General features: G+C 49.1%; 1 protein-coding gene across 1 annotated transcript; it reads right to left on the reverse strand.

The window, feature by feature from the left end:
• Positions 1-13,164: 13,164 nt before the first annotated feature.
• LOC132571754 (zinc finger protein 420-like) lies at positions 13,165-14,951 on the reverse strand. Its single transcript, XM_060238548.1, has one exon. The coding sequence runs from the start codon at positions 14,949-14,951 to the stop codon at positions 13,254-13,256; it is 1,698 nt and encodes a 565-aa protein (XP_060094531.1). The 3' UTR covers positions 13,165-13,253.
• Between the last annotated feature and the right edge of the window lie 202 nt (positions 14,952-15,153).

The raw sequence follows: 15,153 nt of genomic DNA on the forward strand, positions 1-15,153 counted from the left end.
TCACTTCCTGTGACATCATTTCCCCGCGTCACCTGCCGGAAATGGGAAGTGACATCACTTCCTGTGACATCATTTCCCCCAAATGCCACTGCCGGAAACAGGAAGTGACTTCACAGCACTTCCTGTGACATCCCCAAAAATCCCCCAAATATCACCGCCGGAAACAATTTTGTTCTGAAATCCTGTATATACTTCATCAGTATATGGGATAAGGCACTTTCTCAACTGTGCTGCATAATGCAGCCTATTTATTTTGTCCTGTTGGCTCTGTTGGCTCTGTCTGCGCCACCTTCATCACTTTCGGGGTGTGGATCCCCCAGTGGGGTGGTCTCGTGACTCCCTCCGCCAGCTGTTTCTGATAGCCCTGCGCCCCCTCTTTCATTTGATATGTGTCCCGTGCGGGTGCCACCCTCCCGCCGGGAGATGCCGCAAAATGAGCCCCCTTGAGGCTTATGGCGGCAGGGCTCGGGGGAAGCGAGCTAGACTGCTGTTCTTTTGAGGGGTTATAGAGTGTTTCGAGCCCGTCCCTGTGGCATCGGTCCCATCGTTGTGGGGCCCAGGGGGCCGGCGCAGCGGCACGCCGAAGCAGCCTGTCACTAATAACACAGGTCAAGATGCAGGACAGGAACCCGGAAGTGACCGACAGGCTGCTTCAGCGTGCCGCTGCGCCGGCCCCCTGGGCCCCACAAAGATGGGACCGATGCCACAGGGATGCCTCCAGTCCAACACTCTGTGTAACATAAGAATATAAGAGAAGCCCTGTTGCATCAGGCCAGTGGCCCCTCCAGTCCAACACTCTGTGCCACATAAAAATATAAGAGAAGCCCTGTTGCATCAGACCAATGGAGAGGCTGGGGACCTTCTGCATGCCAAGCAGGTGCTCTGCCAGTGAGCCACAGCTCTGCCCCAAGTAGCAGGAAAGGCCTCAAAACATAAGAACACAAGAGAAGCCCTGTTGGATCAGGCCAATGGCCCACCCAGTCCAACACTCTGTGTTACATAAGAACATAAGAGAAGCCCTGTTGGATCAGGCCAGTGGCCCCTCCAGTCCAACTCTCTGTGCCACATAAAAATATAAGAGAAGCCCTGTTGCATCAGACCAATGGCTCATCCACTCCACCACTCTGGTCACATAAGAACATAAGAGAAGCCCTGTTAGATCAGGCCAGTGGCCCCTCCAGTCCAACACTCTGTGTCACATAAGAACATAAGAGAAGCCCTGTTGGATCAGGCCAGTGGCCCCTCCAGTCCAACACTCTGTGTCACATAAAAATATAAGAGAAGCCCTGTTGCATCAGGCCAGTGGCCCCTCCAGTCCAACACTCTGTGTCACATAAGAACATAAGAGAAGCCCTGTTGGATCAGGCCAGTGGCCCCTCCAGTCCAACACTCTGTGTCACATAAGAACATAAGGAGGGAAGGAAGGGAGGAGGGAGGGAAGGGAAGGGAAGGGAAGGGAAGGGAGGGGAAGGGAGGGAAGGAAGGAAGGAAGGAAGGAAGGAAGGAAGGAAGGAAGGAAGGAAGGAAGGAAGGAAGGAAGAAGGAAGGAAGGGGAGGGAGGGGAGGAAGGGGGGAGGGAGGGAAGGAAGGAAGGAAGGGGGGAGGGAGGGAAGGAAGGAAGAAAGAAAGGAAGGGAGGGAGGAGGGAGGGAAGGAAGGAAGGGAAGGGAGTGAGGGAAGGAAGGGAGGGAAGGAAGGAAGGAAGAAAGGAAGGAAGGGAGGAGGGAAAGAAGGAAGGAAGGGAAGGGAGTGAGGGAAGGAAGGAAGGAAGAAAGGAAGGAAGGGAGGGAGGGAGGAGGGAGGGAAGAAAGGAAGGCCGCCCCCCGCCCCCCCGCTTTCGGCCCCCTTACCTGCTTCCAGGGCAGCGGAGAGTCCAGCGGCGGCGGCGGCGAGTCCTGCGGCGGCGGCCTCGCGGCGAGGGAGGGAGGGAGCTGCCGGCGCTGGCCTCTGGAGGGCCTCCAGGGACCAGCGGAGGCCGCGGGGAGGCCTTCGCTGGTCGGCGCTGGTCCCGGAAGGCCTTCCAGAGGCTCTGGAAGGCCTTCCGGGACCAGCGCCGGGTGCTCCGCGGCGTCCCCGCGGCCTCCGCTGGTCCCTGGAGGCCCTCCAGAGACTCTGGAGGGCCTCCAGGGACCAGCGGAGGCCGCGGGGAGGCCTTCGCTGGTCGGCGCTGGTCCCGGAAGGCCTTCCAGAGGCTCTGGAAGGCCTTCCGGGACCAGCGCCGGGTGCTCCGCGGTGTCCCCGTGGCCTCCGCTGGTCCCTGGAGGCCCTCCAGAGACTCTGGAGGGCCTCCAGGGACCAGCGGAGGCCGCGGGGAGGCCTTCGCTGGTCGGCGCTGGTCCCGGAAGGCCCTCCAGAGTCTCTGGAAGGCCTTCCGGGACCAGCGCCGGCTGCTCCGCGGCCTCCGCTGGTCCCTGGAGGCCCTCCAGAGACTCTGGAGGGCTTCCAGCGACCAGCGGAGGCCGCGGAGAGGCCTCCGCCACCGCTGCCGGCCCTGCGCGCGGGCGGGGAAGGCGGCGAGTGAGGGAGGGAGCGTCCCTGTGCGTGCACAGGGGCCCTGCGCAGGCGCAGGGACGCTCCCTCCCTCACTCGCCGCCTTCCCCGCCGGCGCCCGCGGCCCACCGCCTCCGGGGCTGGCTAAACCGGGACCTTTAATGGTCCCGGTATAGGCAGCCCGGGAGCCGGGATTGGGTGGCCAGAACCAGGAATGTCCCGGGAGACCGGGACGGTCTGGCCACCCTATCGAGAACTCTGCTCCTGTGAGCTCTTTTCCAAAATGAGGCCTGCATATAGGTTAAGATGGGTGTTATCAGGAAGGGCTAATTAGAATTAAGATTCTTAAGTAGTGGAGCAGTAAATATGGCTAAAATTGGATTAAGGTATAAGAACATAAGAGCTAGGGTTTCCAATTCCCAGATGGGACCAGGGGATCCCCCGGTTTAGAGGCCCTCTGCCCTGCTTCAGGGTCATCAGGGAGGGGAATGTCTGCTGGGCACTCCATGTAAGCCAAAATGCCCTCAAAACCGAGGTTGGGGAATTGACAGGTGGGCACTTGACTTTAAAAGGAACAAGAGTCTATATATACAGGCTCCATGTGCAGAAACTATTGCTCAAATATGCCAGGGACACTAATTAAGCAAAAATAATTAAAATTTATTCCAGAAATATATAGATCACACACACAAGATCAAAATACTCATAAAATCATACATACAGTCCTAAGAAAATTAGATAGAGATATAGAGGAACACATGGGTAGACGAACAGGGTGATATTTACCGATCGTAGTCTTCAAGGAAGGCTCCAATGGTGACGAGTGAGGGAGTGGGAGAAGGGACCCAAAACTTGGCCTTAGAATCGGGGATGGATCTAGACAGCGGAATTGGGATACTGCTAGAAGCACACCTGTAGGTAGCTAGTCCACAGGTTATAAGGACTATCTTGAGCCCTTAGGGGATGGGAGGTATGAGGTATGAGGAAGGTGATCAGCTGATGCATGACCTCACAAAAAGTGGAGGCTTTGCAGTGACCATAAGGGCTGGATTACTGCGATATCCAATAGCAAGTTAATTGGTGGCACCTAATTGGGTGCCCATAACTGACCAATGACCAGGCTTGGGTCCTGGCTACCTGAGTGAACTTTTAGGTTGAAATGGACCAGGGTAGGGATGCTTCAGGGTGACAGTACAGAGAAGAATGGGGGAAATCACTGGGGTGGAGGTTCATGGGAGTGGTTTGAACTAGGCCGAGGTGATGGCAATAGATGGACAAATTGTTATCTAAGGTAACACCCAGTCGGTAAAAAGACATTTGGCTCTGGGTGAAGATGGTCTTCCTCTTCTTCAATCTTCTATTGTCACCAGTCTTTCGTCCAAGGTTTCACTGGACAAAGACAGTGGCGGTTGGACAGTTGTCCACTCCTGGTGTGGGTCGATTGCCTGCAGTTACAGGTGACGTCTGGCGAGTACGTGAGCCGTTCGCTTCGCTGGAATGGAGTCTGACATGGTAGGAAGATAGCTGCGTGTGGTGTTAGCCCTCCACAGTGGATTCCATGGTCAGTGCTTCAAAACCATTCGCCTGGATAGCTCCTGGAGGCGCAACCTCCTCTGCTCCATGGCCGAGATGGACATCATACAGAATGATGGCGGGAAGCCATCTGTTCTCCTGGTGGGCACTCTTGTACCGGTCTCGAGTGCCTTCGTAGCGTTATGGCTGCTAGTACTGCATAAGTCCCTTTCGCCCCTGGATAGGTTTACTCACACTCTCTGGCCAGACATGCGTGAGCTACTTCTCCAGGTGCTCTGGCAACCAAGTTGGTGACTACGGTGTTCTATAAGGGGTTTTTCCTCACATCCATTATTCCCTATGGAGCCTGATTCCCATAGGGTATAATGGAGAATTGATCTGCGGGTATCTGGGGCCTTGGGGAGGCACCAAATTTTTAGCATAGCATCCAATGCCTCTCCTCAAAAGACCCTCCAAGTTTCAAAAAGATTGGACTGGAGGCCCAATTCTTTGAGCCCCCAAAGAAGGTGCCCCCTCCTTCATTATTTCCAATGAAGGTGTTGTACTTTCCAACGGAGGTGCTGAGTCCCCTTTTTCCAAACAAGACTCAACAACAGAGGTGCAAAAGAGATGAATGCACAGATCTTTAATCACATTAATGTGGGAAAGAGAAATAATCTCTTCACCCCCCTTCGTCCGTTCTCCGACCTCCCTTTACAAAACATAACCGTTCTATACCTTCCTGTAAACAAAGGAAATTCGGTTGATTGGCTACAAAGTTCTCACTTCTGGCAATCTGTGGTATCTCATTGACTTAAAGAAACTCATCTCTCACAGGTTGTGGTAATTCCTTAGGGACTTCTTTGTTCTCTACTCCCAATCTCCCATCTTCCTAGCATCTAGTATCTGCATGGAACTTTGTGGTTAGGTGTTCCTCTAAGAATGTGCAGATGGCCGAAAAGATGTGCAAGTTCTTTGTTTTAGATTTCTAGCTTGGTTCCAGAGAATGTGTCAGTAAGTACAATCTCTACTGCATGGGCCTGATGGCTCCTTCAGGCTAGGGGGTCCTTCCTGAGGTAGGGAGAAAAGCTTTTCTTATCAAAGGATGCTAAGAGAACTCTGATAACACAATTTTGCTAGAGAAGAGGCTTCCTTTGGTGCTTATCAAGGACTCTAATATGGGTCATTGTTCTTTGTCCCCAGACCACTCAGCCTAGAATCCATAGGAAAAGGTACTATATACTTTAAAGCAAACCCTGCAAATATAATACTCTGAAGGTAACAGCTTAAATGTAACAGTAGTGCAAGGCAGGTTAGTGCAAATGAGTTCTTTGATCAGGATTAGTGCAATTCTATTTGGCACTCTGTCCATGTTCTAGAGAAGTCTGACTCTATGCCCTACAGAGGGAAGGCATTTAAAAGGTGTGCAGTCCCTTTAAATGTGATGGCCAGAACTCCCTTTGGAGTTCAATTCTGCTTGTCACAACCTTGCTCCTGGCTCCACCCTCAATGTCTCCTGGCTCCACCCCCAAAGTCCCCAGATATTTCTTGAATTGGACCTGGCAACCTTAATACCCCTGCTGTATCAGACCAGTGGACCATCTAGTCCAGCATCATGTCTCACACAGTGGCCAACCAGTTCCTCTGGAGGGACAACAACAGGGCAGAGAGACTGAGGTCTTCCCCCTGAGTTTGCCTCCTGGCTCTCAGATTCCTCCATGAAACTAATCCCACTTTAAAACTGCTTTATTCCTGTGGCAATTGCTACATCCTCTGGCAGCAAATTTCACATTGTAATCGCTCTCTGTGTAAAGTCATCTTTTTTCTTTTTGTCCTTCCTGAACCTACTGCCCATCAGCTTCATCAGATGCCCTTGAGTTCTAGTATTTTGGGAGACGGAGAAAAATTTCTCTTTGTCAGGTCCCTCCATTAGGGTTCACATCCTTCCCCGGCGGGGGTACCTATTGTACCATAGAGTTTGGCTAGAGCATCCAGGGAAACCACAGAGTTTTCCCAGAAACGCCTAGAGCGGCAACCATATAACATCGCCAGCACAATGACGTCACTTCTGGGTGATGTCATCACCATGACATTGGGGGAGGTCCCCCCTGCCAGCCCAATGTTGGCCAGCGGGAACCCTTGCCCGGACCAGGGGCTTGGCAGCTCTACCCTCCACCCTATGCAGAATTTTATAAACTTCTATCACGTGCTTCCTTAGTCATCCATTTTCTCAACTGAAAAGCCTCAGACTCCTCAGCCTTTTCTCATAGGAAAGGTGCTCCAGCCCCCTAATCATCTTGGAGAGCCAGTTTGGTGTAGTGGTTAAGTGTGTGGACTCTTATCTGGGAGAACCGGGTTTGATTCCCCACTCCTCCACTTGCACCTGCTGGAATGGCCTTGGGTCAGCCAGAGCTCTGGCAGAAGTTGTCCTTGAAAGGGCAGCTGCTGGGAGAGCCCTCTCCAGCCCCACCCACCTCACAGGGTGTCTGTTGTGGGGGAGGAAGGTAAAGGAGATTGTGAGCCGCTCTGAGACTCTTCGGAGTGGAGGGCGGGATATAAATCCAATATCTTCTTCTTCTTCTTCTTGGTTGCCCCCCCCCCCCTGTACCAGACCTCATTAGTGCAACTCATTTGCATATGCCACACACACCCTGGTAGCACCGGAAGGTGTACTAAATTATATCACCTCAGCATCTACCTTAAAAGGCTTCTTGAATTATAATTGTCCTAATAAAACCTTACTCCCAGCATACTTTTAAAATTACTTCTCTCTTATGTGGCCACAGTAGCATAATGAAGATTTCCATCTGTCTGTTTGTTACGTTCTGGTTATTTCCCCCCTTTTTTTGTGCATGGAAACATTAGAAAGTTTGTCGAATCTTTAGAGTTCAGCAAGATGCTCACAGGACGTTTAAACAATGGAACCCAGAAGCAAGCATTTTTCGGGGGAGGGGTAAGAAAGAGCATAATAAAATTTAGAGGTTCCAGAGCACCGCTCCTTTGAGTTCCTTGCCCAAAATGAAGCCTGGTATTTTCAATACAGTTAACTTCCTCTAGAATCTTCCTTTGTTGCTTCCTGTAAAGTATTATTCCTCAAGAAGATCTGTTTGTAGAAGAAGAAGAATTGCAGATTTATACCCTGCCCTTCTCTCTGAATCAGAGACTCAGAGCGGCTTACAATCTCCTTTATCTAGGGTTGCCAAGTCCAATTCAAGAAATATCTGGGGACTTTGAGGGTGGAGCCAGGAACAAGGGTGTGACAAGCATAAATGAACTCCAAGGGAGTTCTGGCCATCACATTTAAAGGGACGGCACACCTTTTCAATTCCTTCCTTCCATAGGAAATAATGGATAGGGGCACCTTCTTTTGGGGCTCATAGAATTGGATCCACTGGTCCAATCTTTTTGAAACTTGGGGGGTATTTTGGGGAGAGGCACTAGATGTTATACTGAAAATTTGGTGCCTCTACCCCAAAAAACAGCCCCCCCCAGAGCCCCAGATACCTGCGGATCAATTTTCCATGATTTTCTATGGGAATAAATCTCCATAGGGAATAATAGAGTTCCTAGCAGACATTTCCCTCCCCTCCCCCCGCTTTCTGATGACCCTGAAGCAGGGGGAGGTCTCCAAACCGGGGGATCCCCTGCCCCCACCTGGGGATTGGCAACCCTACCTTTATCTTCCTCCCCCACAACAGACACCCTGTAGGTGGGTGGAGCTGAGAGGACTCTTACAGCAGCTGCCCTTTCAAGGACAACCTCTGCCTGAGCTATGGCTGACCCAAGGCCATTCCATCAGGTGCAAGTGGCGGGGGTGGGGAATCAAACCCGGTTCTCCCAGATAAGAGTCCACACACTTAACCACTACACCAAACTGGCTCTCTCTGTAACTTGTTTGAAACTCTGCTGTGTAAGAGGGAATATACTTCCCTTCCCACTCCCATGTCTGGACCTCCCTCCCTCTTCTGGCTTCTAGGGAGTAAACTGTCACTTCCATTACAACTAGAAGGGAGGGATGATCCCCCGGTTTGGAGACCTCCCCATCTGGCCTTTTCAGCCCTGGCCCCTGCCTTGTGGAATGAGCTCCCCCTGGAGATCCAGGCCCTGAGGGATCTGCTTCAATTCCGCAGGGCTTGAAAAGCAGAGCTCTTTCGCCAGGCTTTTAGCTGAGGCAGTGGGGGTCATTTGTTATCGGCCTCTCCGCCTCATTCCATTCCAGCACTACAAGATCTGCTGGACCTGGACAATAGGTCACATCTGTGAGGCAGAATCTGCCATCTTAGTCTGTCTAATTTTAGATTTTATATTTTAAACTAGTCTTTTCTGTTTTTGTTGTTGATTGTTTTAATGATGTAACCTGCCCTGAAGGGCGGTCTAAAAATTGAATTAAATAAATAAATAAATGAATCTGGAGATAACCAATCCTCTAGACCAGGGGTCCCCAACCCCCAGGCCGTGGACCGGTCCCGGTCCGTGGCCTGTTAGCCACCGGACTGTGAGTTGTATAATTATTTCATTATATATTACAATTTAGTAATAATAATATGACAATGGCATTGGATTTATATCCTACCCTCCATTCCGAACAGATCGGCTCACAATCTCCTTTACCTTCCTCCCCCACAACAGACACCCTGTGAGATGGATGGGGGTTAGAGAGCTATCCCTAGAAGCTGCCCTTTCAAGGACAACTCTGCAAAAGCTATGGCTGACCCAAGGCCATTCCAGCAGCAGCAAGAGGGAAATCAAACCCGGTTTTCCCAGATCAGTCTGCACACTTAGCCACCACACCAAACTAATAGAAATAAAGTGCACAATTGTATCATCCCGAAACCATTTCCCCCCACCCCCCAGCCTCCTGCAGTCGGTGGAAAAATTGTCTTCCACAAAACTGGTCCCTGATGCCAAAAAGGTTGAGGACCGCTGCTCTGGGCTGTGGAGTCTTGTAAGCAAAAATTCTAACTTGTGGGCTACCGGCATTAAAGTTGTGAGCTGCTGCATAAAGTAGTTTGCTCTGGGGCCATACTTCCTGAGCTAAGACAAAAATGTGTGAGCTGGAGGCTAAAAAAACTGTGAGCTAGCTCACACTAACTCAGCTTAGAGGGAACGTGGCCAATTCCCTTCATTTGTGGCACTGCAATTCCCACAATCTTCCTGAAGCCAGTGGCCAGGTCTGAGACTTGTAACTTTATTTTTTGTTGAATGATGTCCGCCAAAAGGGAGATGAACAGAGAGACAGTCAGACACACAGATAGGTAGACACACAATTTATTATAATTATTACAAGTGCATTTTAATGGGAAACACTGAGTCATACCTTCCCCTTTATTAAATGAAGTGGCACAGTCCAGGATCGACGCTTCTGCATGAACTACTGTTAGGGTTGCTAAATCTCCAGGTGGCAACTGGAGTTCTCCTGGGATTACAACAGGTCTTCAGGTGATAGATATCAGTTCCCCTGGAGGAAAATGGCCACTGAAGTCTCTCTCTTCCTCAAACTCTGCCAATCTCAGACTCCACCCCCAAAATCTCCAGTTATTTCCCAACTCAGAGCTGGCAACCTTAGCCGCTGTTCGTGAAGACACACATGAACACATGAAGTTGCATTCTACTGACTAAGATTTCAGGTCCACCAATGTCAGTATTGTCTATTCACACTGGCACTGGCTTTCCGGGGTTTCAGGCAGAGGTCTTTCACATCTGGTCCTTTCAACTGGAGACACCATGGATTTAACTGAGGAGCTCCTGCATGCTAGGTAGAAGTGAAATAAAATGATGGAATATTGAAGAAGATATTGGATTTATATCCCGCCCTATACTCTGAATCTCAGAGTCTCAGAGCAGTCACAATCTCCTTTACCTTCTCCCCTTCCCCACAACAGACACCCTGTGAAGTGGGTGGGACTGAGAGAGCTCTTACAGCAGCTGCCCTTTCAAGGACAACTCCTGCGAAAACTATGGCTCACCTAAGACTATTCTAGCAGCTGCAAGTGGTGGAGTGGGGAATGAAACCCAGTTCTCCCAGATAAGAGTCAGCACACTTAACTACTACACAAAAGTGAAGAAGAAGAAGATATTGGATTTATATCCCGCCCTCCACTCAGAGCGTCACAGAGCGTCTCACAATCTCCTTTATCTTCCTCCCCCACAACAGACATCCTGTGAGGTGCGTGGGGCTGGGGAGGGCTCTCGCAGCAGCTGCCCTTTCAAGGTCAACCTTTGCCAGAGCTAAGGCTGACCCAAGGCCATGCTAGCAGGTGCAAGTGGAGGAGTGGAGAATCAAACCCAGTTCTCCCAGATAAGAGTCCGCACACTTAACCACTACACCAAACTGGCTCTCCAGTGGCATTCTTGGAGGAGATTTTAGAGGCACCCTTCTATTATTCTTGGAGGAATTTTAGTGGCATCCAGCTATGTGTTTCTCAGCACCCATTTACTTGTTGCAAAGAGTCTATAATGGAACAGGGTGTTTCAGGGAATGCACCCCAGACTGCCGCATCAAATCTGCACACCCTCCAGCTTTGCCTAGACATAGATCTTATTTCTGTGGCTTTAGTAAACTCTCCCTGTGGCTCCAGAGCGACCAAACCTTCCTCTTTGTTAAGAAGCTTTCCCAAACAGCCTCTAATAAAGAGCCAATCCCAGCTCTCCTCTGCCTCCTGGTGTAGTGGTTAAGTGTGTGGACTCTTATCTGGGAGAACCAGGTTTGATTCCCCACTCCTCCACTTGCACCTGCTGGAATGGCCTTGGGTCAGCCATGGCTCTTGCAGAGGTTGTCCTTGAAAGGGCAGCTGCTGTGAGAGCCCTCTCAGCCCCACCCACCTCACAGCACGTCTGTTGTGGGGGAGGAAGATAAAGGAGATTGTGAGCCACACTTTGTGGGACCCTGAAATTCGGAGTGGAGGGCGGGATATAAATCCAATATCTTCTTTCTTCTTCTTCTCCTTGGAGTTGAAGGCACTTCAAGACAGTCCAAAAGACATAAGAATGTAAGAGAGTAGGCCAGTGGTCCATCCAGTCCAACACTGTGTCACACAGTGGCCAAAACCCAGGTGCCATCAGGAGATCCACTCACAGGGTTAGGACACCAGAAGCCCTCCCGCTGTTGCCCCCTAAGCACTAAGGATACAGAGCATCCCTACCGCAGACAGTGTTCCATCAATACATTGTGGCAGCTGCTGATGGAGCTCTGCTCCATATACATCACATTTGTGCCTGCAGAGACAATCACTGAGAAGTAGCTAAAGATCATTTGGCCATGGACTTCCTACATGTTTCTACTGTCTGTTCCCCTACAGCACCTGATTTTCAGATGTGACCGTAGCCCCCTCTCAGAATTCTAAAAGCGCTCACTTTAAGAACATAAGAGAAGCCATGTTGGATCGGGCCAGTGGCCCATCCAGTCCAACACTCTGTGTCACATAAGAACATAAGAGAAGCCATGTTGGATCAGGCCAATGGCCCATCTGATCCAACACTCTGTGTCACATGGTGGCCAAAACCCAGGTGCCATCAGGAGGTCTTCCAGCAGGGCCAGAACTGCAGAAGCCCTCCCACTGTTGCCCCTCAAGCACCAAGAATACAGAGTATAAGAGCATAAGAGAAGCCATGTTGGATCAGGCCAATGGCCCATCCAGTCCAACGCTCTGTGTTACACAGTGGCCAAAAACCAGGTGCCATCAGGAGGGCTAGAACTCTAGTTTAAATAATTTCTTTTAATCTACATTCAGAAAGGTATAAAATTAATGTTACCATAAAACTGGAATATGGCAGATTATTTTTTATACTAATTCAACCACTATATTGAAAATAGCAAATTTAGAGGCAAAGAAAAGGGAAGGAAGGAAGAAAAAGTAGAAACAAAACTGAAGAACACAGTGGGATAAGCGGGGAAAGATAGATGCAAGCCATTTTAGCGTCCCTCTTGTTCCCCCCCCCCCCCCGCCCTTCCAAATGTTCCCTTGACATTGCTTTTGCAAGCAGGCACCTCACAGGAGTGAAGTCCATCACTTCTTCCATCACCCGCAGAAAGCAGGGAGGAAAGATCTCCCAAGAAGACAGATGTCCTCTGCTTCCATTATGCTGGCCTCAGGGAGCTGCCCCCAGCAGAAAGGAGAGAAGGGAAATCCCCAAACCTCACAAACTTGAACCAGCTCATTAAGCAGAGGAGGTTCATATGACCTCACAAACCACAAACTGGAACAAACTTTCATTTTCTTGGTTTGTGCCCATCCCTGTTGAATATATCTCCCAAACTAGTGGCTATATTGTTGTAAGGAAGCAAAAGTATTGACCATGGATACAGCTTTCCTCGTTGTCCATATACTAAATGCATCTTCCTGGTGTTTCCATAGGGAACAAGTGAAATGCAGAAAAGCAGAGGACACACAGAATGAGCAAATCTCTGTGCTGCTGTTATTCTCATTGGTGTGGACTCTAGGATACGAAGCTAGGATTCCACTACAGCAGGGGTGTCGCACATGTAGTTTGGGGGCTGAATTAGGCTCCTGGAGGGCTCCTATCAGGTTCCCGAGCAATTGGCTGTCATTTGCTTCCTTCGCCCTCTCTCTTGCTCCCTTCTGCATAACAACTTGCTTTGCAAGGCTTGCTCAATTGCACAGGAGCTAGAGAGCAAAACCTCTATTTTCTCCATTGGCTGAGGCTCCTCCCTTGGGAAGGAAGGGGGAGGGAGAGTTTGCTTTGCCAGGCTCTCTCAGTTGCACAGCAGAGCTACTGAGCCAAGCCTCTCTTTCTTCTATTGGCTGAGGCTCCTCCCCCTCAGATCCTCTGTGGAAGGAAGGAAAGAACCAGAGCTTCCTTTGCCCAGTTCCCTGGATCCCATGGGAGAAATACCAAGAAAGCATATTTAAAACCAATGAGTGCTATTGTTTTAAGTTTTTTAAAATGTATATATTTGGGTTTGTTTGTATTCTTTATTAAAATCTATATCTCTGCTACCTAATCTTAAAAAGGTACACATAAGGCATGGCCCAGCATGGCTCAGCCCAACCCAGCATTGCCCGGCTCAACAAGGTCTCATTTATGTCAAATCTGGCCCTCATAACAAATGAGTTTGACACCCCTGCACTACAGCGTTCTTTCCCTACGAAGGCAATTCATAGTTATTGTCTTTGATGTTCTCACATTTTGCCATTAGTTTTTCATGCCAATTTCTTCAGACAATCCACCCAAATGGATGCTTTGTTCTTGCTGAGTTCACGGACAAGAGCTTTCCTTGCAATCTAAGCATTGCTATTGTTTTCCCCTTGAGTGAATAAGCATATGTCTCATAAGGTTTGAGTGCTGGCTGAAGCCATAGCCGCATTCCTGACATTTAAAGGGCTTCTCCCCTGTGTGGATTAGCTGGTGTCTAAGAAGGTTTGAGTTGTGACTGAAGCAACTCTTACACTCCAGGCATTGATATGGTTTCTTTTTTGTTTGGGATCTTGGATTCTTTTGAATCTGACTGGATCCCTTTTTACATTCACCTGTCTGAATATTTTTATGTCTCTTAAGAGTTATGCTGTGACTGAAGCTTTTCCCGCAATCCATGCATTTAAATGGCTTCATGTCGGTGTGGATTCTTTGATGGTTAATAAGTCTTTTGTTCAGAGTAAAGCTCCTCCCACATTCCAAGCATTTGTATGGTTTCTCCCCCGTGTGCAGTATTTGATGTATCATGAGGTTCGCATTCCGTGTGAATTTCTTTCCACATTCTGAACAGTGGTATAGCTTTTCCCCAGTGTGGCTTCTTTGGTGGGCAGTAAGGCTTGAATTCTGAATGAAGCTCCTTCCGCACTCCAAGCATTTGTATGGTTTCTCGCCTGTGTGGGTTCTTTGATGTATTATGAGATTTGCACTTTGCATAAAACTCTTTCCACATTCTGAGCAAATATATGGTTTTTCTCCAGTGTGGGTCCTTTTATGTACAATGAGGGTTGTGCTCCGCATAAAGCTTTTCCCGCACTCTGAACATGTGTATGGTTTTTCGCCTGTGTGGATTCTTTGATGTATAATGAGGGTTGTACTGAGCATAAAGCTTTTTCCACAGTCCAAACATTTATACCGTTTTTCGCCTGAGTGGGTTCTTGGATGTGTGGTGAGATTTGCACTCCGCCTGCAACCCTTTCCAGACTCGAGGATCTGAAACGATTGTTCTCTTATATGAATTCTTTGATGTCGAAGAAGACGCGTGCTTTCATTAAAGGTCTTTCCACACTCCAGACATTTAAATGGTTTTATTCCCATGTGAATTCTTTGATGAAGAGTCAGGCTTGATTTCACAATAAAGCTTTTTCCGCATTCCAGACATTTATAGGGTCTTTCTCCTGTGTGGATTCTTTGATGCAAGATGAGAGTTGTGCTCTGGATGAATTTCTTTCCGCATTCAAAACATTTGTACCGTTTCTCTCCGGTGTGCGTTCCTTGGTGGATATTGAGACTTGACTTCTGGCTGAAACTCTTTCCGCATTCCAGGCATTTGTATGGTTTTTCTCCTGTGTGGATTCTTTGATGAAGAGTAAGGCTTTTCTTCAGGCTGAAGCTCTTTCCGCATTCCAAACACTGATAGGGTTTCTCTCCGGTGTGGATTCTTTGATGCAAAATGAGGTTTGTGCTGAGCATAAAGCTCTTTCCGCATTCCAGACATTTATATCGTTTCTCTCCTGTGTGAGTTCTTTGATGTACAGTAAGAGTTGAAGGATGGCTAAATCTCTTCCCGCACTGCAGGCAGTCATATGGTTTTTCCCCTGTGTGGGTTTTCCAATGCACTTTAAGGGTCGATATACTAGCAAAGCTCTTCTCACAGACCGAGCACTGAATCCTTCCCTTTCCTTTGTATATTGTTTCTTGGCAGTCACCATTCCAACGATAAGCAGTGGCTTCACTGCTTCTTTGATCCATATCGTTCTCTTCCGGATTTCCCTCATTCTGTTTCCTGTCCAGGTTCATATTGCTCTTCTCCAGTATTCGATGTGCTTCATTTGCGTTTGCTCTGTTGCACGCATCTCCTATTGAAACAAAGAGAATCTTGACATCAGTGCAAAAAAGAAGAGGAACATAAGAAAATAAGAGAAGCCATGTTGGATCAGACTAATGGCCCATCTAGTCCAACACTGCGTCACACAGTGGCCAAAAAAACCCCCAAGTGCCA

Source organism: Heteronotia binoei, chromosome 5 (genome assembly GCF_032191835.1).
Source record: "Heteronotia binoei isolate CCM8104 ecotype False Entrance Well chromosome 5, APGP_CSIRO_Hbin_v1, whole genome shotgun sequence".
NCBI lineage: Eukaryota > Metazoa > Chordata > Lepidosauria > Squamata > Gekkonidae > Heteronotia > Heteronotia binoei.

What these genes read in the sequence shown, in the direction of transcription:
- LOC132571754 (XM_060238548.1), bottom strand. Translation starts at nt 14,951, where the DNA reads ATGAACCTGGACAGGAAACAGAATGAGGGAAATCCGGAAGAGAACGAT.